Consider the following 27,480-nt stretch of genomic DNA (forward strand, 5'->3'; position numbering starts at 1 on the left):
GAGAGAGAGAGAGAGAGAGAGAGAGAGGCAAAAAGAGAAACCCTGTATTGGCGCGGCAAAGGCTTAACTTGGGCTCCAAACTGAGAGGTTCAGGAGACGAGGAGGTACGCAATGTTCCCGAGGCAGGAGGTGCAGGTATGTCCACACTCTAACGTTATGATATTTAAGGTGTTTTATGCTAAGGATTTCAAAAGGTGCAACGTAACATGAATGGAGGAGACTACTCTTCATGTGAACATCAGTGATGGTAGCATTTTGTTTAGTTAGGTTGATATATGCATGAGTGGGCCACTTTTTTGGTCAATGGCTGTGTACACAATAAAAATAAGTCTACCCCTACTCAATGTATGTTTATTTCAATTAATTAAGGTCTTATCTACATTGTGATGATGAAGCATGTTGATAGTGTATTATTCAGTGGATGCTAATACCCCTAAAAGAACATCAGACCCCTACTTTTGCTAAAGCGTGGCTTTAAGTTTTAGTGAGACATTTAAGTAGATGAAGTGGGACACTATTTACTCATTAGAAATACATTACTATCCCACTTCACCTGGCACTTGTTAGGAAGTCATAAATACGACTTTGTAGAGGCATATAGATAACACACTCTCTGTTTTATTTATGTTTTTATTTTGTCTATGATCTTCTATTAGACCCTCTCATCAATGCTATTGGGAAATTGATTTGGGGACATTCCAAGCTCTTGGTGAAAATCTATCTAAAGGAGCTTGCTCAGCTTTTAATTGATCCTGAATCACCTCTATTATTCCCTAAATGCTGTCCCCTTTCTTACATTTTCTAGCCTACATTTCTTACATGTCATTGTTCTTCCGTTCTTTCCTTACACCCCTTGTTATTTCCCTTTAATTCCTTTACCTGTCATCCCATGATGTTTATGTGCTATATAGCGTCTAGACTTGATTTTGAGATGTTATGAACAACTACAACAACATATTTCAATGTACTTTAGAATATCTAATGAAGGAAATTGTATTTAAATTGATTAAAGGTTTATGTTGTGCATTTTTATAGCTGAAAAGTTCCCTGTCAGTAATTTCCTTCATTAGATATGGGATAGTACTATAAATCAGATTTTCATAAAATATTCAAGCTATTTTACATTAATGTTTATTATATTTCAAAACGCTATCAATAACTATTCATTTTAACACTGAAATGCTAGATGGTTAAATTATAATTGACAGAATGACAGCCTTCATAGTACAGCGATTTTTCATCATTTTTAACGGGTCACCCCGCCTAAGAAACCTGACCATAAATGATGGGTATGTCCATCAATGATGTGATGTCACACTAACCAACACAGAACACATGCAGTAGCAACCCCAAAATAACATCTGTTGTGATTGGTTTGCAAAATGACCATAGTACAGTACTCTCAAACACAAATGTCCCACTACACCTGATGTCCCACTAATGCGGACTTCACCCTATATTAATAATATGGCATTTCATTCACAAATGTCTGAAACATTTGAATCAATGAAAAACTGTGAAATAGCCTATTTTACCTAAAACGTTTGTAAGTTATTGTCAATTTGAATGTCCGTTAGACTTTGAAAATCTCAATAGGTTATATACAGTACCAGTCAAAGGTTTGGACACACCTACTCATTCCAGGGTTTTTCGATATTTTGACTATTTTCTACATTGTAGAATAATAGTGAAGACATCAAAAGTATGAAATAACACTAATGGAATTATGTAGTAGCCAAAAAAGTGTTAAATAAATCAAAATATATTTTATATTTGAGATTCTTCAAAGTAGCCAACGTTTTCCTTGATGACAGCTTTGCACACTCTTGGCATTCTCTCAACTAGTTTCATGAGGTAGTCACCTGAAATACATTTAAATTAACAGGTGTGCCTTGTTAAAAGTGAATTTGTGGAATTTCTTATTTCTTAATGCGTTTGAGCCAATTTGTTGTGCTGTGACAAGGTGTGTGTGTGTGTGTGTGTGTGTGTGGCAACAACAGCTCAAATAAGCAAATATAAATGACAGTCCATCATTACTTTAAGACATGAAGGTCAGTCAATGTGGAAAATTTCAAGAACTTTGAAAGTTTCTTCAAGTGCAGTTGCAAAAACAAGCGCTATGATGAAACTGGCTCTCACGGTGACCGCCACAGGAAAGGAAGACCCAGAGTAACCTCTGATGTAAACTCAGAAATTGCAGCCCAAATAAATGCTTCACAGAGTTGAAGTAACAGACACATCTCAACATCAACTGTTCAGAGGAGACTGTGTGAATCAGGCCTTCATGGTCGAATTGCTGCAAAGAAACCACTACTAAAGGATACCAATAAGAAGAAGAGACTTGCTTGTGCCAAGAAACACGAGGAATGGACATTAGACTGGTGTAAATCTGTCCTTGGGTCTGATGAGTCCAAATTTGAGATTTTTGGTTCCAACCGCCGTGTCTTTGTGAGACGTAGAGTAGGTGAACGGATGATCTCTGCGTGTGTGGTTCCCACCGTGATACATGGAGGAAGGGATGTGATGGTGTGGGGGTGCTTTGCTGGTGACACTGCTGGTGACACTGTCAGTGATTTATTTAGAATTCAAGGCACAGTTAACCAGCATGGCTACCACAGCATTCTGCAGCAATACGCCATCCCATCTGGTTTGCACTTAGTGGGACTATCATTTGTTATTCAACAGGACAATGACACAACACACACCCAGGCTGTGTAAGGGTTATTTGACCAAGAAGGAGACTGATGTAGTCAGATGACCTGGCCTCCACAATCACCCGACCTCAACCCAATTGAGATGGTTTGGGATGAGTTGGACCACAGAGTGAAGGAAAAGCAGCCAACAAGTGCTCTGCATATGTGGAAACTCCTTCAAGACTGTTGGAAAAGCATTCCAGGTGAAGCTGGTTGAGAGAATGCCAAGCGTGTGCAGTGCTGTCATCAAGGCAAAGGGTGGCTAGTTTGAAGAATCTCAAATCTAAAATATCTTTTGGGGCTCCCGAGTGACGCAGCGGTCTAAGGCACAGCATCTCAGTGCTAGAGGCGTCACTACAGACCCTGGTTCGATCCCAGGCTGTATCACAACCGGGTGTGATCGGGAGTCCAAAAGGGTGGCGCACAATTGGCCCAGCGTCGTTCGGGTTAGGGGATGGTTTGGGCGTGGTAGGCCGTCATTGTAAAATAAGAATTTGTTCTTAACTGACTTGCCTAGTGAAATAAAGGTTAAAAAAAAAAATTTAACACTTTTTTGGTTGCTACATGATTCCATGTGTGTTATTTCATAGTTTTGATGTCTTCACTGTTATTCTACATTGTAGAAATAGTAAAAGTAAAGAAAACCCCTTGAATGAGTAGGTGTGTCCAAACTTTTGACTGGTGCTGTACATAGGCCTCAAGGTGTAGTAAATTATATGAGATCTGATTCATAATTTCAATGAGTCATTTTAGCAGCATTTTAAGCAGAAATATATGTAGCTCAGTGTGGGTAAATTACTGCAAACTCAACAGGCAAATTAGCGCTGAGTGCTGTCCAATGACTAGGTGCTGAAACCAGCCATACAAACCAACCATCAGACCAATCAACTTTTAATCAGTCTCCGGGCAAACTGTTGCAGTACATGTTATCAGAGGCATTCAATGTCATTATATACTTATAAATTACTGTAGACTAGGCTATTATTATTTTGATTATTCATGATTGAATGTCAAGTTCGCTTCTGCGTTATAGCTCTCCCACTGGGCACACACTGATTTTTCCACTTTATTTCAATTAAATTACATTGAACCAACGTGAAATAGATGTTGAATTTACGTCTGTGTCCAGTGGGATATTTTCCTTTTGTTAATTGAGAAGTTATGTAGTGTTTCAAAGGGTATAAAGAGTTGCCAAAGATAGATTGGCAACGGACAGCTGTTTATCATCACTTGTTTCTAAAGAAAACTTAAATTAATATACGTATCTCATCTGCAGAAAAGACATCAGTGAAAGAGGTGTGGTAAGGAGATGATGGATCTTCGATTAAACTTGGACCCACAGCTCTTCCCAATGGCAAAGAGGACATGATTCTATCACCAAGACCGTTCACACCATGTGGAATATGATGTACTTGAATGCCATTAGGTTTTTGTATTTCCCTATTTTACTGTATGACGCATTCGTCTCCCCCAGTAACATATTTGAGAGGTCAGTGGTTCCTAAAGCTGGTTCGTCCCGCTTGGTGGCCAGAATGGATGGGGACATTATAATTGGTGCCCTGTTCTCGGTCCACCACCAACCGTCAACAGAGCAGGTAGCGGAGAGGAAATGTGGTGAGGTTCGGGAACAGTATGGAATCCAACGAGTAGAAGCAATGTTCCACACCTTGGACCGAATCAACTCCAATCCGAATCTTCTACCCAACATCACTCTTGGGTGCGAGATCAGGGACTCCTGCTGGCACTCCTCAGTGGCTCTGGAGCAGAGTATTGAGTTCATTAGAGACTCTCTCATCTCGATCCGGGATGATGACAACAAGGATGGTACCTCCAGACAGTGGTGCATTGAAGGGATGCCTGCGAGTCAGCCACCCGCCACCAAGAGACCCATAGCAGGAGTTATCGGACCTGGGTCAAGCTCAGTGGCTATTCAAGTTCAGAACCTCCTGCAGCTGTTCAATATCCCCCAGATAGCATATTCTGCAACCAGCATAGATCTGAGTGACAAAACTCTCTTCAAGTATTTCCTTAGGGTTGTGCCCTCTGATACTCTCCAAGCCAGAGCCATCCTGGACATTGTGAAACGCTATAACTGGACATATGTCTCAGCAGTCCATACAGAGGGTAAGTCACTGTCTGTAGACCTACTGTATGTTTTTTTGTTTACAAAAGTAATTGCATGTTGCATGTTTGCCATCAATATCTATTCAAACACAATTTGATTACGTTGTGTTGGGGATTTAAATAATTGGCAGAGCTGCGGATACTCTCATGTCAGATATGTGTTATTGTACAATTGATTAAGATTCGTCATAATTCATAATCCTAATGGATTTAGCTCCAAAAACAAGGGGGTTCAACATAATCCACCAAAGCTTATAACCTGTGCTTGTTCATTCAGGCCTTCCTCATCCCTCTAATTTAGGCCTACAGTTCAGGAAGAATCCTTGAAAAGGTACAACCCACTGGGCACACACTGGTGTGGAAGCCATTTTTTCATGGTCAAATTCTATGCTTGCTCCTAGCACTTTAAAGTTAATTAACCCTGGTCTAGCCGGAAGCTTTTCAAGGGCTTAATTAGGTGTGGAGAGAAGTGTCAGACCAGTGAAGAGAGGGCAATGTTTGGAATCAGCTGTTGGTTAGGGAGGACGGAATATTCTATCTCAGTGGCGATTTTAGCATGTAGATCGTGGTGGAGCAAAAATAATAATAATGTGGAATGCCTGCATGCCAGCAAAGCCACTACACAACACTAAACAATACATTCATTGCACTATAACGGTGACAAACGGTGCCCACAAACTGTTAGGGCCTACATAAAGCTGTCCCAACAGCAGAGTCCCAACAGCAGTCCTAACACCTTACCACTGCTACATCTGGCTATCAGCGGAGCCTTGTCTAGAAGCGAAACAGTTCATTCAGCCTCATTTACTGCCTTTTAAAATAAAAATAGCCGATATGGCTGACTTGCGTCAACAAATGTGGTTTCTACTGACAATTGGTCATTTGTGGGTGAATTTTGTCATCAAACTTTGTCATCAAAGTCTGGCATTCTCTGGATTTATGGTGCTTTCAAGACAACTGGGAACTCTAAGAAAAAAAAGGTTGAATCATGGTGACGTCAGTGTTCTTCAGGTCATAGCTCCAGAAAGAGGCCCAAGTTCTGAATTTACAATTCCGATTGGATGAAAGTTCAGAACATATTTTCCCAGTCGTAGCTCGTTTTTCCCGAGTTCCCAGTTGTCTTGAACTCACTAATGTCAGATTTTGTAGTTCCGAGTTAACAGTTGTTTTGAATTTTCGGCACAAATCATGCTTCATTGACAGCATGGCCAATGTTGAATGTTTATAAAATATAAACTAGGTAAAGAGACCCTTAATCTTAGACTTGGGACCACACAGCCACTCCACCGAATAGCAGGCTAAGGTTTGATTTGCTTGCAGTTAGCCATACTGGTTCCTTCCAAACCACTCATTGTTGAATTTGCGATTTCCAACTTGTGTAATGTTTATGTCCAATGGCCGATGAGCACCGGTATGTTTTATCTATAATTTCTCTTCATTATTTCTCTTCATATGACAAGGATTAAAAGGATTTGCTAGTAGATTGTTGACTTGATTCATGATGATGACTGCTAGATAAGATTTTGAAAGTATGATGTTGACATAGCTACTGTAGAAGCTACTGTAGATATGTGATTTGACGTAATTTTATCTGTGGCCAATGACCTTGAGCCTTTTGGATGGACACTTCTAATGTAACTCTATGGCAGCACCAGAGAGGCTAGAATGTTTTAGCTCTACCCTTAGACTTGGCAGTGACGTAGTGTCCCCATGAGTGACAGAACACTTAGCCAATCTGTTGGCTTGCCCCACCACCACAGAAAGCATTGAACTAGGCTGAAACACCTGCATTTTGGAGCTGCCTTACTCAAGAAAACAATAAAGAGACCATGTTTGTATGCGGCTTTATTAACTCAATGATATATATATTTTACATTGTTTGCAAACTGATATGTGACAAAATAACAGGAAAAATAACAGGAAAGCCCCCCCAAAAATATTATTATAACTTTTGTTGCTAAAAATGTGGGGCTCGAAGCCCCACCTACCCTGAATGACGGGTCGTCACTGGTCTATTTATAGTTTGAGGTTGGCACATGATTATGACAGGCCTGGATCTTTGGGTTCTATTTTTCCAGTCAGCAATGGTCAGTTATACCAGTTCATGTCCATGAACCCAACTCTTCATTTGTATTTCACAAAAGCTATATCAAATGACTTTACAAGCCTCAATCAGATGGGCGTACAGCTGGACACATGAGTTGTTTGTATGATCCGTTTGAGTGGATGCCGCAATACTGAAAGCAACAGCTTGTTATTTTCCATTGTAATCCAGTTTTACATCGTTGAAGCAGATCAAATAGCAATCATGACTACAGTCTTAGAAAAAAAGGTGGTATCTATAACCTAAAAGGGTTCGTCGGCTGTCCCCGTACGAGAACCCTTTGATGAACCCAAAAAGGTTCTACCTGGAACCAAAAAGGTTTGTCAAGGGGTTATCCAATGGTGACAGCTAAAGAGCACTTTTGGAACCCTTTTTTTCTAAGAGTGTACTTTATCTCCCACATAAAGGTACTACAATAGAAGCTTTTACATGACGGCAGCCCTTGCAATGATTTGTGTTGATGTTCCCAAAGATATCATTTTGTTTTGTTGGTTTATCATGGCAATAGCATACTTACAACTTGCTCCTGACCTCTGTTTCGAAATGAATGTGTGCAACATACTACCACAACTCACTAGTCACTGCCTCAACTACACAAAATTCTTGAGTTACATGAATTTAATCTTTGAAGGATTTCGTGAACCAAGTCTTTCAGAAATGTCTGTCCTACTAAATCTTACTGGGGAGGTGATGGCAGGTAATCCACCAGGTATCCAGCTGTCAGAAAGTATCCTGGTTGGTAAATGACTGCATTTAAGAGGTTAGATAGAAATATATATGCTGTCCTTATCCACAAACTCTTTGCAGCATGATGTAATTCAGTCAAGATGAGTAATTTTTCCGATTAATTCACTTCAATGTTATAAACTACCGGAAATAAGAAATATATATATTTTTTTATGTTTTCCACCTTTTGAGTATTGAACAACAACAGCATATGAGACTGAGAAAACAAGACAATTCTCGGCTTTAGTAGCTACAGTTCGGTTCTGCAGTACAGTAATAAGAGCCAGGCAGTAGGATAGACTATTATACAATAATTAAGATTCCATGCCCCGATGATGAGATGTCTGAATGATATAAGGTTTATAGCTGCCTGCCTGCTGTGCATAGTCACCGGTTGTGTCCTATGGTGTCATATTCCCTCCCTGTATAGTGCACTACTTTTGAACAGAGCCCTATAGGTCCCGGTCAAAAGTAGTGCACTATAAAGGGATTAGGGTGCCATTTGCGATGCAACCTTTGATCTACCTGCAGTGAGGGACTCAGAGGACTCAGGCAGAGAGTTGTTGGTGAACTCATTAAAACCCAATTACATTTCTGTTCTGTTGCACCTTCGTTATTTACCAGACCGATGAATAGAATGATATGTGTTTTTATTAAATAAAGAAGTGATTTGAGTTACAGTGGCATGACATGGCAAACAGACTAAAAGTTTGAAATGCAGTCACTAGTTATAGGTTGCAGTGCTGTTGTGTTTGGCTTGTTGGCAGTGCTTACAGGTGAAGTTATAGTACAAAATGCCTTAAACTTCTTCCGAATGTAGAATATTGTATTGACCTTTTAAATAATATTGTGTTCAAATATATAGTTACCTTTAAAGACCATGATATAGTGTTTTTTGTTTTGTTTGTTAATGCTGTTTATTTTCCCAGGTAATTACGGAGAAAGTGGCATGGAAGCTTTTAAGGAGCTGGCCTCTCAGGAGGGGCTGTGTATCGCCCATTCAGACAAGATCTACAGCAATGCTGGGGAGAAGCACTTTGACAGGCTGCTGAGGAAGCTGAGAGAACGCCTGCCCAAGGCCCGGGTGGTTGTCTGCTTCTGCGAGGGCATGACGGTCCGTGGACTGCTCATGGCTATGAGACGACTTGGGGTGGCAGGGGAGTTCCTTCTCATCGGGAGGTAAAGTTAGATCATTTTATATGTTCATAATCAGTCTTAGCAATGGGTCAAAGGGAGATATCAAACTGGTGCCTTGTGTATCAAGCATTTTAAAGTAAGAGTGTTGATTTAGGATCAGTTTAGATCATAATTAATAAGATTACATGGACAGGGGGACCTGATCCTAGATCAGCACTCCTACTCTAAAACGCATGATTCATTAGGCCCCAGATCAGATCAAGCTGAACATAGAATGGCAAATTTGCTGTTCGTACCTTACTCCATATAGTGGAGTGATTGACCTCATTATTATCATATAGTATAGAAATTATTGCCATGACCATTGAGGGTTGTCCTAAGCATTGAGGTGCTGTTTCTCCCTTTGATATATCATACCAAGGCCCCCGATGGTTTACTCAGTTTATACTTGAACACAATAATAATCATTATTCTTGCAGTAGTGGAGGTCCTTCTGAAAACAGAAAGAAGCTTTTTAATCACACTCATTCTCATGAATAATGCATGGTTAGACAGCTCTCTATCTATTTCTACCGCTCTCTATCTTTCTCTTTCTCCTCTGTCAGATCACAGGCAAACTGGGGAGGCTTGGGTAATATGGGACAGCTCTTCTCCCCCCCCCCCCCCCCTGTCAGATCACCGACTCGGTGGGAGACTAGGGTAATATGGGACAGCACCTCCAGCACAGAGCTCAGTGGTGAGGACGACTGAGCATCAAAGCACAGATCAGCTTGTAGACACCCCCTCACTGTAGTAAGACTGTAGCTATGCAGTGATGGAGCTAGCTAGCATGAAGACCTAGTCTTGGTGAAGCTCCAGCAGCAGCCACAACTGTCCCCGAATTAGCCTGGTCTTTTTTCAATTGTAGGTTTCTATTGTTTCCTTTCACACAATAACAATACAGTTGGACCATGCAGGCTAACCCTGGATTACAGTTTGGACAATTCCTCCTCAAAAGACAGAAACATATTGTATATATAAACAAAGTAAGTGATGTAACACTGTTATATGGTGATAGTGAGGATACAGTGTGAAACACCGACGATAAAACACAAATCTATAAAACTTTCAACTCTCGGCAGTTGAGTTATGCAGCTTGTGACGTCTTCGCGGGTGATAAATAGGACACGGGATTGGTGCGGCTGTTTCTTTCTGGGTCAAGGAGACTAGCGACTGAAAAAAAAGACTGTTTTGTAGAGCAGTGCGGTAAGTGAACGCAGCCAGCCCATTGCGTTGGGTCCATCTATGATAGAGGAGGCTGGGGAGGGCCATCCATCTATCCTGGGCTGTGTGGAGGATGAGAGGAAAGAATTGTTTGCAGCGTGGACCTCATTCCTCCAGTATGTATCCACTTACTGTTGCAGATGCTTTTACCCAGCATACAGTACAGTAGTTTGTCAAATGCAATGTTACTTATAGTACAGTCTAGTGCACACATGTTTTGCACCCTATATGTGTATGTGATTCCTGTAAGAAACAAGATGCCTTTTCTAAATAGCAGAGGTCTTTATTGTTAAATGCTGACATTACTTTTGCCATTGTTTGGCAAATTTGATTTGGGTATATAAGCTACAGGCTTCCTTCTATGTAAAGGTTAGACAATGCAACAATTATACCCAGTATCCCACATGGAGGTGGTATGGCCTGGTTGAGTGTTTTTTTGTTCATACCATGGTTTGAATGATGACTTCAATGTGCTGACGTCAGAGCAGCAGGTTCTTGGAGCGTAGTGTGTGTGTAGCGCTGTGAAACAGATGGCTAGATATTGGTGATGTTGCCATGCTGGAGGAGGGAGGAGGGTATTCATTAGTCAATTGTTTATTTTTGTGTGCTACACAAAAATATAATGTGATTAGCATACTCTCCTGGCAAGTGGCAAGGTGTGTATTCCTCTGTATTGTGTTACTGATGAAATGTTCTGTCCCCTATAGTGATGGCTGGGCAAACAGAGATGGGGTGGTGGAGGGTTATGAGCAGGAGGCTGTGCATGCTCATTACACCTCCCTAAGCTGTGAAATGAGTACACGCAACACAGAGAATATATTCGTCAACTTTATTTCTGATATTCTCTGGTTGAGAAGAAGCTTTCCTGGAAAGAGAATCTCATAGGTTACACAGACTCTGTCTTCCTGACCATTGTTCATGGCCCCTGCCACTTGGCAAGCAGTTTACTTGAATCAGAAGGTAGAAGTAGTAGCACCTTCTGCTCAGACTTCCTTTCACTTTCTCTTGCATTTTTTGTCGCGCCATACCTTATGCTTTTGTTGTGACTCTTGAAGATGCGGTCTTGCCTTCTCCCTCAGGCTGTCCAACTTGTCTGGTGTAGACAAGCAAATGGAAATGCAACCATTTTGTCCCCAGTCCCTACCAGAGTCATCTAAAAACTTTCTCAACATCTGTTTCAGGGGACCATTGAATTGCTCTAAAAGACCACCCATTTTGGGGTGGTAAGGAGTAGTCCTAACGTTAATGTTACTGTGTTTCTCCCCACAGTGATGGCTGGGCAGACAGAGATGAGGTGGTCGAGGGCTATGAACAGGAGGCTGTGGGCGGTATCACTGTGAAGCTGCATTCGGAGGAGGTCACGTCCTTCGATGACTATTTCCTGAAGCTCCGCCTCAACACCAACACCAGGAACCCATGGTTCCCTGAGTTCTGGCAGCACAGGTTCCAGTGCCGCATCCCAGGGCACCCACTGGAGAACATGAACTACAGGAAAAACTGCTCAGGTAGATATGGGGAGGAAATGATATGATAGAGAATGATAATGGTTTCTTCAGAAGGGTTGCAGACTTGCAATGTGAACTAGCATATGGTATACTTTATGTTGTCTATGTTGTCTATGTTTATGTTTACATGGTATTTTTGTCTCAAATGGCTAGAAGTTTCATGAAACTGGAGCAAATAAATGGTCTCTGTGCATCTAGCCATACAATAATGTTTTGTTTTTGTTTTTATTTTATTTCTAAAACATTCTCCTGGCCAACCAAAGATGATCTAGGTAAATTGAATTTAAAAGGCACATTGGATCTCCAAAAAAAAAGTGAATAATCAGATGAATTGATTAGCTCAAGCTGTATTGATGACTTGAAACAATGCTCAAAAAGCATGTCTTCAAAAAACGTTTTTTTTTTCCCCACCTTGCACTTTTCTATTCCTTTTGTACTATATGCAGCTCCAGTCAAACGTTTGGACACACCTACCTCATTCAAGTTTGCCTTTATTTTGTACTCTTTTCTACATGGTAGAATAATAGTGGAGACATCAAACCTATGAAATAACACATGTGGAATCATGTCTTCAGTATTATTCTACAATGTAGAAAATAGTATAAAGAAAGAAAAACCCTTGAATTAGTAGGTGTGTCCAAACGTTTGGCTGCTACTGTGCGTCTTCAAACTTCATTTACAAGTTGGTTACCATTGTTTAGCAAATCCAGTGATGAATTCTATAGAAATTGCTGATGTTTTCAAAAAATATATTTTGATTCAAGTGAAAGGTAAATATAAACGATGCATGCAGCAGTATATATGTTTTTTAATATTTAGCATGAATTTACGTTTCTATTTTACATCTCCTTTTCAAAGACTAGTTTTATCTTTTTGAATGTACATCCACCTCTTCACTAATAAACCAAGCCCTAAGTTTCTCTTACGTTCTGCACTATTTATAACAAGGATGTTGATAATTTGTGATAATCAGAGATAGAGTCATAGCCTGCTGTTCTGTCGTTCCTTTGTATAGAGCTCCAAAATGGTGAGTGTGTATTTTTCTGAACGAACTCTTAAAGCACATCACTCTGGCGATATACATAGAGGTCGACTGATATAGTGTATCATCAATAGAAAACTCAATGATTTGTTTGATGGGAAGTCATTAACCTTTATGGTTAAGATGGTTTTTCCTAACCTGCATAGATACCAAACCAGAGGCATATCAACCCTGAAATTCAACGCTATCAATGTATATCTGTTGACCCCTACTATATAAAGCTATTGGGGGGGATTTTATGCATTGCAGTGAGAGCACAACAACTGGTTTCCCTCACATGCTGTGTATTCTCACATCCTCCTGGTTTTGAGATTGCTTGTATAAAACATAAGCCCAATAACATTTGAAAGCATTAGATGAGATGCGAACTGGCTGGTCTGCCTTGTAGAACTTCAAGCTGCATGTTCCTATATGGACCTTGGCCCAATACGTTAAGACACCATGGGGTTAGAATGGACACCACCCAAAGGACATCCAGCCAACTTGATGGAGCTGTGGGAAGCATTGGAGTCAACATGGGCCAGCATCCCTGTGGAACGCTTTCAACACCTTGTAGAGTCCATGCCCCGAAGAATTGAGGCTGTTCTGAGGGCAAAAGCAGGTGCAACTCAATATTAGGAAGGTGTTCTTAATGTTTTGTACACTCAGTGTATATCTCTCACTCTTCATACCACTATCCACAACCCTATCCAATCGATTGTTGGTGTGTTTGTTTGTACTTGTAACATTCAGTAAGTTGATATATAACAATTTTTAAAAACAAGCCTGGCTACAAACAAACACATCTGAAAACTGAGCAATCATTGTGCCCGAACCGTTTGATTCACAAATTGATATGAGTCAAATTGTTGATTCTTTCTGTACCGGATACTATTATTAAAGGGCAACTCCACCACTTTTCAACCTCACGCTCATTATCTCCAGCACCAAAACCAGTGTCGACGTGTGAAAACTGCGCATTTCTACATTTTGTAGAAGAGAAAAAAAAACAGAACGTTAAGAAGTTCTACACGATGCCATAAGCAGAAGTTAAAAGCAAACTAGATTCGCGGTGACGTGGGGAGCAAGAACATACCCCTCCCTCTGGCTAGAAACCTGCTGCAGCTTTTGATAATCACACTTCTTCTTACTTTTAATCCTACCATGTGATATCACAGATACGCATTTTTCTTTTTAACCACAGATCATAGAAACTCGCTGTTTTCACCGATTGCGTAGACACTGGTTCGGTGCTGGAGATAATGAATATCAGGTTGAAAAGTGGTGGAGTTGCCCTTTAATATTGTGATTAGTATAAGACCGAGATCAGCTACAGTATGTGCTGTTTATATTGCTTCCAGCTTGCTTCACGCTTGTTAATCGATAGGGTGTCCCTGGACCCAGTTCTATATTGTTCTCTTCAAATTCTAGGTAAATCATCAAAGTGTTACTCTACTGTCTCTATCTTTTAACATACTGCACAATGTGTAGACCTGTATTTCTGGCAAACGGCGACGCAACTGCATCGAGGGAGGAAGGAATAAATGAGAATAATAGATTTTCTTCCTCTGTCAATTAATGATAATATTACCACATTATTTACACCTAATTGAATTGCGAGTTGCGAATGCAAAATGGTTGGTGGCTCCATGGTAACAAGCATTTCTTTGATGCCATAACATAATGATGCCTGCCCTTTGATGCTCCCAGACACAGAACAGAACAGCACAGTGTGTCCTTCTGCTGCACAAAACCCAAGAAGAATAATAAGCATGTGTCTTTGGACACCCTATCAGTCCTTGGTAATATTTCAGTCGATATTACGCTGCAAAAGATGTTTGACAATAGAAAAATAGTTTATTTCATATTCAGATATGACTATCTATTTCACTTTACATTGCATTACATTGTATATTCCTTGTATAATGCTTACAGAGCTGAAACATTGAGTACTTTTTTTTTGTAATTACTTTGAGGAAACAATGCATCCCTAATCTTCCTTCCTTTCTTTTAACTGTATTCCACAGGTTACGAAAGTCTAGAGGACAACTATGTCCAGGACAGTAAGATGGGATTCGTCATCAATGCTATCTACGCCATGGCTCAGGGTCTCCATGACATGCACAGCCACCTCTGCCCCGGCCATGTGGGACTATGCAAAGCCATGGACCCCATCGATGGAAGCCAGCTGTTAGAGTTCCTCATGAGGACCTCCTTCACTGGGGTGTCTGGAGAAGATGTGTGGTTTGATGAAAATGGGGACACACCTGGCAGGTAGGTGTAGCCCAGGTGATGCAGAGTCAGGGTCTCATGATGAGATAGCCCTGCCAACGAGACATAAAACCAGTGTCACCCTCAGCCCAAGAGGGAATTTCCTCTTAAACTTAAGGTTAAGACGATGGTTTCCTGAGCGAGATGACTGCGGTGTGAATCCGACAAGTACAGCATCTACTCTTAGTACTCAACAAAAATCCCCTGACAGTGACAATACTGTTTCCAAATGATTAGGATGACGTGCCCAGAAGACAACCAATCCTCCTGAAATATAACCAATATCAATATCTATGTATACCAAAGTCCCCTGCCCATGATCAATCAATATAATTTAATCTGTTGCTTTCTCTTTCACTATGAAAATAAGTCTCCGTACACTTGAATCAGATACAAGTTTCATAGCAACTTCCCCTCCACTCTTAGGTATGAAATAATGAACCTACAGTATGTGGAGCCTGGTGCGTTCGACTACATCAATGTGGGTTCTTGGCACGAGGGTCAGCTCAGCATTGATGACTACATGATGCAGATAAACCGCAGTGACATGGTCCTCTCCGTCTGCAGCGAGCCCTGCTCCAAGGGAGAGATCAAGGTAGGTGTCAACAGTCCAGCTCGTCTGATGCTACTGAACGTAATTATTTATTTACCCATTGACTTTCATTAACACTAGGACGCCCACGGGCGCTTGATTTTCTCATTAAAATAAATCTGCATGCAATTGCGAAAGCAATCTCCTCCTCCTTCCCTTTCCATAACTCGCGTTAGCCCAACTTACACATTAGCAATCTGCAAAACCTTCCATTTTGCAGATCTGTAAGGTGTAAGCAATATGGTGGACACCCCACCCCTACCCTAGTTATACTTATTCAGATGCTGCATATCTGGGTTAAGGCCAAGGGGAAGGAGTAGGGACTAGGGAGAGAACTGTGACTGGCTGTATGGGTAAATTGAGTGAGTTGAGAGACTCCAACAGTGCAATCTCATCCTGTCTATGTGTTTGAATGAAACAGGTGATCAGGAAGGGAGAGGTGAGCTGTTGCTGGATCTGTACAGCCTGTAAAGACAACGAGATTGTTCAGGATGAGTTTACTTGTACGGCTTGCGACCTGGGCTGGTGGCCGGACCCTGAACTGGAAGGTATAGTACGGTGCCCTTCCCTTCCCTCTTTCACACCTACAGAATTGTGCATGAATGGGTCCAAAACAGTACCATCGAGTTGTTGGGTTATTTAGGAGTGTATGGTGTTTGCTTTTAGCTTTCTTGTGTCTTTGTAGAGGTGCCTACATAAACATATGCACAAAGCTAATGAAGGATAAAAGAGAGTGCATTCGGGAAAGTATTCAGACCCCTTTACTTTTTCCACATTTTGTTATGTTACAGCTCAGGTGCATATTGTTTCCATTGATCATCCTTGAGATGTTTCTACAACTTGATTGGAGTCCATCAGTGGTAAATTCAATTGATTGGACATGATTTGGAAAGGCACACACCTGTCTATATAAGGTCCCATGCTTGACAGTGCATGTCAGAGCAAAAACTAAGCCATGAGATTGAAGGAATTGTCTGTAGAGCTCCGAGACAGGATTATGTTGAGGCACACATCTGGGGAAGGGTACCAAAACATTTCTGCAGCATTAAAATGTTCCCAAGAACACAGTGGCATCCATAATTCTTAAATGGATTAAGTTTGGAACCACCAAGACTGTTCTTAGAGGTGGCCGCCCGGCCAAACTGAGCAATCAAGGGAGAAGGGCCTTGGTCAGGGAGGTGACCAAGAACCCGATGGTCACTGACAGAGCTCCAGAAATCCTCTGTGGTGATGGGAGAACCTTCCAGAGGAACAACCATCTATAAGGGCACAAGGTGAGACCCAGATGCAGACACAAGAGGCAAATGGTTGAGTCTTGATATTTATTAAACAATTCAGGAGTCCAGGAGGTACAGAGGTGCAGGCAGGCTTGAGGTCAGGGCAGGCAGAATGGTCAGGCAGGCTTGAGGTCAGGGCAGGCAGAATGGTCAGGCAGGCTCGAGGTCAGGTCAGGCAGAATGGTCAGGCAGGCTCTAGGTCAGGTCAGGCAGAATGGTCAGGCAGGCTTGAGGTCAGGGCAGGCAGAATGGTCAGGCAGGCTCGAGGTCAGGGCAGGCAGAATGGTCAGGCAGGCGGGTACGGAGTCCAGAAAACAGGCAAGGGTCAAAAACCGGGAGGACTAGCAAAAGATAATAGAAGCAGGAGTACCGGAAAACCGCTGGTTGACTTGAAAAACATGCAAGATTAACTGGCACAGAGAGACAGGAAACAAAGGGATATATACAGTCGTGGCCAGGTTTTGAGAATGACACAAATATAAATTTTCACAAAGTTTGCTGCTTCAGTGTTTTTAGATATTTTTGTCAGATGTTACTATGGAATACTGAAGTATAATTACAAGCATTTCATAAGAGTCAAAGGCTTTTATTGACAATTAAATGAAGTTGATGCAAAGAGTCAATATTTACAGTGTTGACCCTTCTTTTTCAAGACCTCTGCAATCCGCCCTGGCATACTATCAATTAACTTCTGGGCCTGACTGATGGCAGCCCATTCTTGCATAATCAATGCTTGGAGTTTGTCAGAATCTGTGGGTTTTTGTTTGTCCACCCGTCTCTTGATGATTGACCACACGTTCTCAATGGGATTAAGGTCTGGGGAGTTTCCTGGCCATGTACCCAAAATATTGATGTTTTGTTCCCCGAGCCACTTAGTTATCACTTTTGCCTTATGGCAAGGTGCTCCATCATGCTGGAAAAGGCATTGTTCGTCACCAAACTGTTCCTGGATGATTGGGAGAAGTTGCTCTCGGAGGATGTGTTGGTACCATTCTTTATTCATGGCTGTGTTCTTAGGCAAACTTGTGAGTGAGCCCACTCCCTTGGCTGAGAAGCAACCCCACACATGAATGTGTCTCAGGATGCTTTACTTTTGGCATGACACAGGACTGATGGTAGCGCTCACCTTGTCTTCTCAGGACAAGCTTTTTTCCGCATGCCCCAAACAATCGGAAAGGGGATTCATCAGAGAAAATGACTTAACACCAGTCCTCAGCTGTCCTATCCCTGTACCTTTTGCAGAATATCAGTCTGTCCCTGATGTTTTCCTGGAGAGAAGTGGCTTCTTTGCTGCCCTTCTTGACACCAGGCCATCCTCCAAAAGTCTTCGCCTCACTGTGCGTGCAGATGCACTCACACCTGCCTGCTGCCATTCCTGAGCAAGCTCTGTATTGGTGGTGCCCCGATCCCGCAGTTGAATCAACTTTAGGAGACGGTCCTGGCGCTTGCTGGACTTGAAGTGCCCTGAAACCTTCTTCACAACAATTGAACCCCTCTCCATGAAGTTCTTGATGATCTGATAAATGCTTGATTTAGGTGCAATCTTACTGGCAGCAACCCTTTTTGTGCAAAGCAATGATGATGGCACGTGTTTCCTTGCAGGTAACCATGTTTGACAGAGGAAGAACAATGATTCCAAGCACCACCCTCCCTTTGAAGCTTCCAGTCTGTTATTCAAACTCAATCAGCATGACAGAATGATCTCCAGCCTTGTCCTTGTCAACACTCACCCTGTGTTTATGAGATAATCACTGACATGAGGTCAGCTGGTCCTTTTGTTGCAGGGCTGAAATGCAGTGGAAATGTTTTTTGGGGATTCAGTTCATTTGAATGGCAAAGAGGGACTTTGCAATTCCTCTGATCACTCTTCATAACATTTTGGAGTATATGAAAATTGACATCATACAAACTGAGGCAGCAGACTTTGTGAAAATTAATATTTTAATATCAAAACTTTTGGCCACGACTGTACACCAGGGATAATAAGTGACACCTGGAGGGGTTGGAGACAATCACAAGACAGGTGAAACAGATCAGGGTGTGACACAATCTCTGGAGCACTCCACCAATCAGGCCGTTATGGTGGAGTGGCCAGACGGAAGCGACTCCTCAGTAAAAGGCACATGACAGCCCGCTTGGAGTCTGCCAAAAGGCACCTAAAAGACTCTCAGATCATGAGAAACAAGATTCTCTGGTCTTGATGAAACCAAGATTGAACTCTTTGACCTGAATGCCAAGCGTCACGTCTGGAGGACACCTGGCACCATCCCTACGGTGAAGCATGGTGGTGGCAGCATCATGCTGTGGGGATGTTGTTCAGCGGCAGGGACTGGGAGACTAGTCAGGATCGAGGGAAAGATGAACTGAGCATAGTACCGAGAGATCCTTGATGAAAATCTGCTCCAAAGTCCTCAGGACCTCAGACTGGGTTGAAGATTCACCTTCCAACAAGACAACGACTCTAAGCACACAGACAAGACAATCCAGGAATGGCTTCTGAATGTCCTTGAGTGGCACAGCCAGAGCACGGACTTGAACCCGATCGAACATCTCTGGACAGACCTGAAAAAAGATGTGCAGCGACGCTCCCCATCCAACCTGACAGAGCTTGAGGATCTTCAGAGAAGAATGGGATTGGCCTCCCGATTGGTGCAGTGGTCTAAGGCACTGTTTAATCCATTTTAGAATAAGGCTGTAACATAACAAAATGTGAAGGGGTCTGAATACTTTCCGAATGCACTGTACACCTGGTTAATATACATCAGAGGATTTTTAGCCATATATTATCTTATACTATTACATCCATGTATATTATTACATGACATTACAGTAGGCCCAAAGTATTTGTAAATTTAAAGTCAATATTTACATTTACTTCCTTGCTCATGTGATGCACTCAACCTTTCTGTTCAGCTGTATAATATCAAAGGAATACTTCGGGATTTTGGCAATAAGGCCATCTATCTGCTTTCCCAGAATCAGATGAACTTGTGGATAACATTTCTATATCTCTGCATGCAGTTTGAAGGAAGTTGCTAACTAGCGCTAGTGCAATTGCTAACTAGCATTAGCGCAATGACTGGAAGTCTATGGGCATCTGACTGGAAGTCCATGGGTATCTGGTCATTGTGCTAACGCTAGCTGGAAATTGCGTTAGCACTAGATAGCAACTTCCTTCAAACTGCACGCAGAGACATAAAAATGCTATCCACGTGTTCATCTCACTCTGGAGAAATCGCCAAAATTCTGAAGTATCCCTTTAAATATCCCTAAGAGCTCAGAGCAGATACAGTGGGGCAAAAAGTATTTAATTAGCCCCCAATTGTGCAAGTTCTCCAACTTAAAAAGATGAGAGAGGCCTGTAATTTTCATCATAGGTACACTTCAACTATGACAGACAAAATGAGAAAAGAAATCCAGAAAATCACATTGTATGATTTTTTTATGAATTTATTTGCAAATTATGGTGGAAAATAAGTATTTGGTCAATAACAAAAGTTTATCTCAATACTTTGTTATATATCCTTTGTTGGCAATGACAGAGGTCAAACGTTTTCTGTAAGTCTTCACAAGGTTTTCACACACTGTTGCTGGTATTTTGGCCCATTCCTTCATGCAGATCTCCTCTAGAGCAGTGATGTTTTGGGGCTGTTGCTGGGCAACACGGACTTTCAACTCCCTCCAAAGATTTTCTATGGGGTTGAGATCTGGAGACTGGCTAGGCCACTCCAGGACCTTGAAATGCTTCATACGAAGCCACTCCTTCGTTGCCTGGGCGGTGTGTTTGGGGTCATTGTCATGCTGAAAGACCCAGCCACGTTTCTTCTTCAATGCCCTTGCTGATGGAAGGAGGTTTTCACTCAAAATCTCACGATACATGGCCCCATTCATTCTTTCCTTTACACGGATCAGTCGTCCTGGTCCCTTTGCAGAAAAACAGCCCCAAAGCATGATGTTTCCACCCCCATGCTTCACAGTAGGTATTGTGTTCTCTGGATGCAACTCAGCATCCTTTGTCCTCCAAATATGACGAGTTGAGTTTTTACCAAAAAGTTCTATTTTGGTTTCATCTGACCATATGACATTCTCCCAATCTTCTTCTGGATCATTCAAATGCTCTCTAGCAAACTTCAGACAGGCCTGGACATGTACTGGCTTAAGCAGGGGGACACGTCTGGCACTGCAGGATTTGAGTCCCTGGCGGCGTAGTGTGTTACTGATGGTATGCTTTGTTACTTTGGTCCCAGCTCTCTGCAGGTCATTCACTAGGTCCCCCCGTGTGGTTCTGGGATTTTTGCTCACCGTTCTTGTGATCATTTTGACCCGACGGGGTGAGATCTTGCGTGGAGCCCCAGATCAAGGGAGATTATCAGTGGTCTTGTATGTCTTCCATTTCCTAATAATTACTCCCACAGTTGATTTCTTCAAACCAAGCTGCTTACCTATTGCAGATTCAGTCTTCCCAGCCTGGTGCAGGTCTACAATTTTGTTTCTGGTGTCCTTTGATATTGGCCATAGTGGAGTTTGGAGTGTGACTGTTTGAGGTTGTGGATAGGTGTCTTTTGTACTGATAACAAGTTCAAACAGGTGCCATTAATACAGGTAACGAGTGGAGGACAGAGGAGCCTCTTAAAGAAGAAGTTACAGGTCTGTGAGAGCCAGGAATCTTGCTTGTTTGTAGGTGACCAAATAGTTATTTTTCACCATAATTTGCAAATAAATTCATTAAAAATCCTACAATGTGATTTTCTGGATTTTTTTCCCTCATTTTGTCTGTAGTTGAAGTGGTGAAAATTACAGGCCTCTCTCATCTTTTTAAGTGGGAGAACTTGCACAATTGGTGGCTGACTAAATACTTTTTTGCCCCACTGTATCTTATTCACAGGGGAGACACTATTCCCACAGGGAATACAGTCTGATTTTGAAGTTCAGTTCCTCAAAGCCTTCGCAGCACAACACTTAATCTGTGCTCAGCAGAGTTTATTCATCCATGATTGTTGGTAACAGCACTATTTCACCCATCTGGCCTATACTGCTTTCCTATTTTCAAAGGTGTACCCCATGACACCAGAGAACCATTAATCATATATTAGACAACACTACATTTCTTATTGCTACTGCTTATGGCTTTCAAGCTCTTCAAAGATAAGACGCTCTCCTTGAAATTAAATGTCTACCTTTCACCTTTGTTTAACTAGGCAAGTCAGTTAATTACACATTCTTATTTTCAATGAAGGCCTTCAGGGGTGTTCAGGGGCAGAACAACAGATTTGTACCTTGTCAGCTCAGGGATTTGAACTTGTAACCTTTCGGCTGCTAGTCCAACACTCTAACCACTAGTCTACCCTGCCGCCCCAAAGACATTAGACATGAAACAATGATACTAACCAAAAATAATTGTCATCAACTTTGTGAAAGTGAACATTTTGTTTAGATGGCAATTATTTTAACAACCATAACACAAACTTAATGACCTTGTGTGATTATTTCCTTTTTGCTGTTTGACGTTAAAGGGATACTTCATGATTTTGGCATTGATGCTCTTTATCTACTTCCCCAGACTCAGATGAACTCATAAATATCATGTTTATGTCTCCAGGTCCAGTATGAAGGAAGTTAGAAGTAGTTTTGCGAGCCAATTCTATCTAGCATTAGCGCAATGACTGTAAGTCTACAGGAATCGGGTATCTGCTAGCATGCTAGTAGATACCCATAGACTTCCAGTAATTGTGCTAACGCTAGTTAGCATTGCCTTACGAAACTACTTCTAACTTCCTTCATACTGGACACAGCGACATAAAACCGGTATCCACAAATCCAATCTGACTCTGGGGAAAAGGATAAATGGCATCATTTCCAAAACCCTGAATTATCTCTTTAATATAAAATTGGTCAGTGAAATATTTGCCATTAGTTAGCTGTGTCATTGGATGAATAGTGTGGTGATGTTGGATGCTTGGACCAGTGTTATGCTGCAGTGATTTACTGACTCCTGCTGCAGTCCTGTCGTTCCCCCTCGCCTCCAATGGCTACGCTTTGTACTACAGCTTGCCTCTCCCTAAGTAGAGAAGGGGTTTATTTATAGTTGAGCTGAAAACCTACTTTAATACTTGGTGTGTTTTCCAACTGGAGGCAGCGATTACACAGGCTCTTAGATGGTTGATTTGGAGAAAGAAAAATGCTATAGGCTACCCATATTGAATTAATATTCAACTGTGCAGAATGAATTTTTTTTTTATCCACTATAAGTTTATTTCATCCTTTGTGATTTTGGGTAGTTTTGTCAATTTGGAATTAAGAAGTGTCAAGTCAGACATACACTGTCTGGGTCCTAGGTTGAATCAATCAATCAATCCATCCATCAATCAGTTAGCCTATTGCATACAGTAATAGCCTTTGTGCTTTGTTTCAAGTGAAATATCTTCAGAGAAAGGTCTCACGCTTATTCTCTTTATCTGTGTCTTCTCCCCAGGTTGCGAGCCAATCACCTTGCGGTACCTGGAGTGGGGGAACCCAGAGTCCATCGTCCAGGTGGTGTTTGCCTGCCTGGGCATCCTGGTCACCTCCTTTGTCACCTTCATCTTCGTCCTCTACCGGGACACGCCTGTGGTCAAGTCCTCCAGCCGCGAGCTCTGCTACATCATCCTGGCCGGGATCTTCCTGGGCTACATCTGCCCCTTCACTCTGATCGCCAGGCCCACCGTGGCCTCCTGCTACCTGCAGCGCCTCCTGGTGGGCCTCTCAGCCACCATGTGCTACTCAGCGTTAGTCACCAAGACCAACCGCATCGCACGCATCCTGGCTGGCAGCAAGAAGAAGATCTGTACCAGGAAGCCGCGGTTTATGAGCGCCTGGGCCCAGGTGATTATATAGACTTATTTAGATTTCTCTTTGTTCTTGTTTTCATTTGATGGTTTTGACATTGGATACCTCCCAAATGGCACACTATTCCCTATATAGTGCACTAGCAGGCCCTGGTCAAAAGTAGTGCACTATAAGGAATAGGATGCCATTTCAGACGCACCTATTGTTTTGTCTTTGGTATGTCTTGTGTCCTTGAAAAAAGCGGCATATAAATCCTGTGTGTTCTTCTTATTTTGTATAATCAGTTGGTGATCGCCGGCCTCCTAGTCAGTGTCCAGCTCACCCTGGAGGTTACTCTGATCATCCTGGAGCCGCCTATGCCCGTCAAGTCCTACCCCAGCATCAGGGAGGTCTTCCTGATCTGCAACACAAGCACGGTGGGCATGGTAGCGCCACTGGGCTACAACGGCCTGCTCATCATGAGCTGTACCTACTACGCCTTCAAGACGCGCAACGTTCCGGCTAACTTCAACGAAGCCAAGTACATCGCCTTCACTATGTATACAACTTGTATAATCTGGCTGGCGTTTGTGCCCATCTACTTTGGCTCTAACTACAAGATCATCACCACATCGTTCTCAGTGAGCCTGAGTGTGACTGTGGCATTGGGCTGTATGTTCTCACCAAAGATCTATATCATCCTCGCCAAGCCGGAGCGGAATGTGCGCAGCGCGTTCACCACCTCAGATGTAGTGCGCATGCACGTCGGCGACGGCAATATCGCTTGCCGGAGCAACAGCCTGCTCGACATGTTCAAACGGAAGAAGAACTCTGAGAAGTAAGTTGATGGAAATGAGTCATTCCTGGGCCTGTATTCAACGAGTCTCAAAGTAGGACTGCTGATATAGAATCAGTTTAGCCTTTTAGAGCATAATGAATAAGATAAGCTGGACAGGGGGATCTGATCCTAGATCATCTCTCCTACTCTGAGACGCTTTGTGAATACGGGCTCCTGAGGTACCACTGGGATGCTGATTTTGCTTTACAGTAATTCACGCACAGAGGGCAGAGCCTACGTACCAAATGGCAACCTATATAGGCTAGTTCTCTACTTTTGACCTGGGCCAAAAATAGTGCACTATGTATTGAATATGGTGCCATTTGGGACACAAAGAGAGTGTTACAGAATATTATGCCAGATCTAGGTCAATGTTCAATTAACAACCACCGTTGGTTGATCTGTTGCTGAATATAATTAATACCAGCATACCCATGAGTACTGAAGGATCACTATCAGGATACACTGTACCACAGAATTAGGATGTATAGTATATTGGAAATACATTCATCTGAATATATAAATAAATATACAATCCTCAGTAAATCAAACCAAAAATACGCATTTTGTAAAGTCACCATCAACATAGAATTGATCTGTTATAGATTTTAACTTTCCTTTTTAAAAATGTTATTACATGAACCAGAAACACAGTTGTTGTCTCCACCTTTCTGAGTCCCTATGAAATAGCTAACAGCCATCTTTATTCTGTTCATAGTTCTAATGGAAAGTCTGTGTCATGGTCTGAACCAGGTGCAAGACATCATGCTCCAAAAGGGGAGCACAATTGGCAAAGACTGTCTGTGCACGTGAAGAGACAGGAAGCAGGATGCTCCAATCAGATGGCCGTCATCAGACCCTTAACTAACACCTACCATAACACAGGCAGCAGCATGGCCATGGAGTTCTCTGACCTCAGCACCAAGACTCTGTACAATGTAGCCGAGGAGGACGAGAGCGACCTAGTCAGATACAATCCTCCCCTTAGTCCCCACATGATGGCCCATGGGCAGATAATGCCCACCACTGGTGGGCCGATGAAAGAGGTGGACGAGGAGGTGGTTGAATATTACCCTCCTGTTGAGCACATGCCCCCGCACCTGCCACAGAGCAGAGTGATCCCCCAGCAGAGAGTCATCATGGACCACCTACAGCTACAGGAGGTGGTGGGCAAGTACAACAGTGATTTCATCATCCCTGAGCTCAATGATATGGACATGATCATTCCGCCCAGCCCTGTTGGTGGTGGTGAGGGTTTTGGGGGCAGGTCTGGGAGCAGTCATGGCAGGCCTGTGTACCACCAGGCTCATCTCATCCAGCAGCATGCAGTCTTGCCCCTGCAACTAGACCTTGGCTCATTCGACGACGAGGAGCACACCTCCCACCTGGAGATGGAGGATGAGGAGGAGGAGGAGATTGAGGAGGATGTAGTGGTGGAGAACGAGCGGTTTGGCCTCCTCCATGGATACATGTATGACAACGCCCTGATTCACGAAGAAGAAGAGGACGACGACCTCGTTCAGCTCAAATTAGCAACGGAGAATTCTTTGGCCCTGATGCCCCCCTCCCCATTTCGTGATACAGCGAGCATGGGGAGCCCCTTTCATAACGCCTCACCCGTGTCCGAGTCCATATTGTGCACCCCTCCAAACTATGCCTCCGTCGTTCTGAAGGATTACACACAAAGCTCAACGCTGTGAACGAGTACTGTAGATATGGTAGAATAATATAGAGCCATTTTGTAGCTGATGACTTGTAGCATATTATTTGTGTTCCATTTAATGACCAGTAAGAAATGGTCAAAATGTCTTGAAAACTTTATTGAGAGATTGACTGGACTATATTGGTTGACTCATGAAATCTATGAGCAAAAGTGTGTGTTTACAGGGATGAAAGTGAGCAAAAAAAGCACAGGACACACTTTTAAAAGGTCTTATTGTTGTATAATAAATATCACAAAGAAAAGATTTAACCTGTTGCAAAATGTATTGCCATGTTTATGCAAGAGATGAACAGCTTTGAAGTTGCTCAGTGTCTTATTAGGAAAGCAAAAAGCTAAGATAGTCTTCTTCGTGTAGCTTATTGAAGTCATGTAAGTAGCAGTTATTTTAAGGGTACAATGCAGTGTGAATTTGACCATCATCAGGTATTACAATAATGGTTGTGTTTGTTGCTTGTTTTCATTAAGGCAAACTTCCACCACTTGAAAGTAGATTGTTTATCATAATAGACTATCCAACCTGTAGTTCACAAACATGTCTATAAATAATGTGTGCACTGTGTAGGCCCATGTTTTCTAATACAGTTATAACCTTACAATGTAAAATGTTCTAGATGAATGTGTTTTGTTGTTTTTGCTCAAATGAAGTATGTATTATTCAGAAGAAAAAAATCACAGAGATTGTCACAGTCACTTTCTTCATCAGATAACTTCAGAATGAATATATTATACAGATACAATAACTAACTACTGTAAGAATGTAGCAAGCAAAAACCAGAAGGATTCAAGTGCCATGAATCCGGTATGCTTCCATTTACAGAAAAACATTTTTAAAATGTCTCTCATTTCTATTGCAAGTCTTGTCTATTTTATAAACACTCCTCTAAATCCATACTTGCAACAGTGTCTATTATAATATGACTGCCAAACATGTAATTTGTTACTTTTGTGAATGTACAGTATGTAGTAGTATGCATCCTATTTTGGTAACGATTCAGATTAGTTTTACTAAAAGGAATTACTGCGTTTATTTTACCATTTATAAGTGTGTTGCTTATAGTGACTGTTGGGTTTGTACAGTATAAATTCTTACTTTTACCAATTGTTATGATCTCACTATATATAATGTAATAAACAATGGCTAGTAACATGAATAGGCTATTTGATAGATATGCCTTCATAGAGTTCAATCATGTTTTCTGTTTTACAACATGTATCAAACACAGTCGTGCAAACAGTCATTGTCGTTCACATTATTGAAGATATGTGTTTTGTTAGAATAAATAAAATATTTGTTTTGCACATGTACTCATGTAGTCATTATTTCGTGGTGGCTGTCTATACTTTGGTCACCTGCGGCAAAATGAAAGTGTAGGCTACCACTCTCTGGTCTATATCGCTAGCC

The 27,480-nt window shown here is 42.0% G+C and overlaps 1 protein-coding gene across 2 annotated transcripts; it reads left to right on the top strand.

Annotated features, from left to right (window-relative positions):
* grm1b (glutamate receptor, metabotropic 1b) lies at positions 1-27,383 on the top strand. Of its 2 annotated transcripts, none has more exons than XM_036954538.1 (10): positions 1-135; positions 3,970-4,817; positions 8,577-8,826; positions 11,317-11,552; positions 14,601-14,847; positions 15,271-15,439; positions 15,858-15,984; positions 23,186-23,574; positions 23,823-24,355; positions 25,109-25,346. In XM_036954538.1, the coding sequence occupies exons 2-10, from the start codon at positions 4,088-4,090 to the stop codon at positions 25,221-25,223; spliced, it is 2,796 nt and encodes a 931-aa protein (XP_036810433.1). In that variant the 5' UTR covers positions 1-135; positions 3,970-4,087; the 3' UTR covers positions 25,224-25,346. The 2 variants fall into 2 exon arrangements, with proteins under 2 accessions (XP_036810433.1, XP_021429443.1); XM_021573768.2 differs by having other exon boundaries at positions 2-135; positions 25,074-27,383.
* Positions 27,384-27,480: the final 97 nt, after the last annotated feature.

This window comes from Oncorhynchus mykiss, chromosome 19, assembly GCF_013265735.2.
Source record: "Oncorhynchus mykiss isolate Arlee chromosome 19, USDA_OmykA_1.1, whole genome shotgun sequence".
Classification (NCBI taxonomy): domain Eukaryota; kingdom Metazoa; phylum Chordata; class Actinopteri; order Salmoniformes; family Salmonidae; genus Oncorhynchus; species Oncorhynchus mykiss.

Coding starts and splice junctions, on each gene's coding strand:
- grm1b (XM_021573768.2), top strand. CDS start 4,088: ATGTGGAATATGATGTACTTGAATGCCATTAGGTTTTTGTATTTCCCT. Junction 11,553..14,600: donor CTACAGGAAAAACTGCTCAG/GTAGATATGGGG, acceptor TGTATTCCACAG/GTTACGAAAGTCTAGAGGAC. Junction 23,575..23,822: donor TTATGAGCGCCTGGGCCCAG/GTGATTATATAG, acceptor TTGTATAATCAG/TTGGTGATCGCCGGCCTCCT.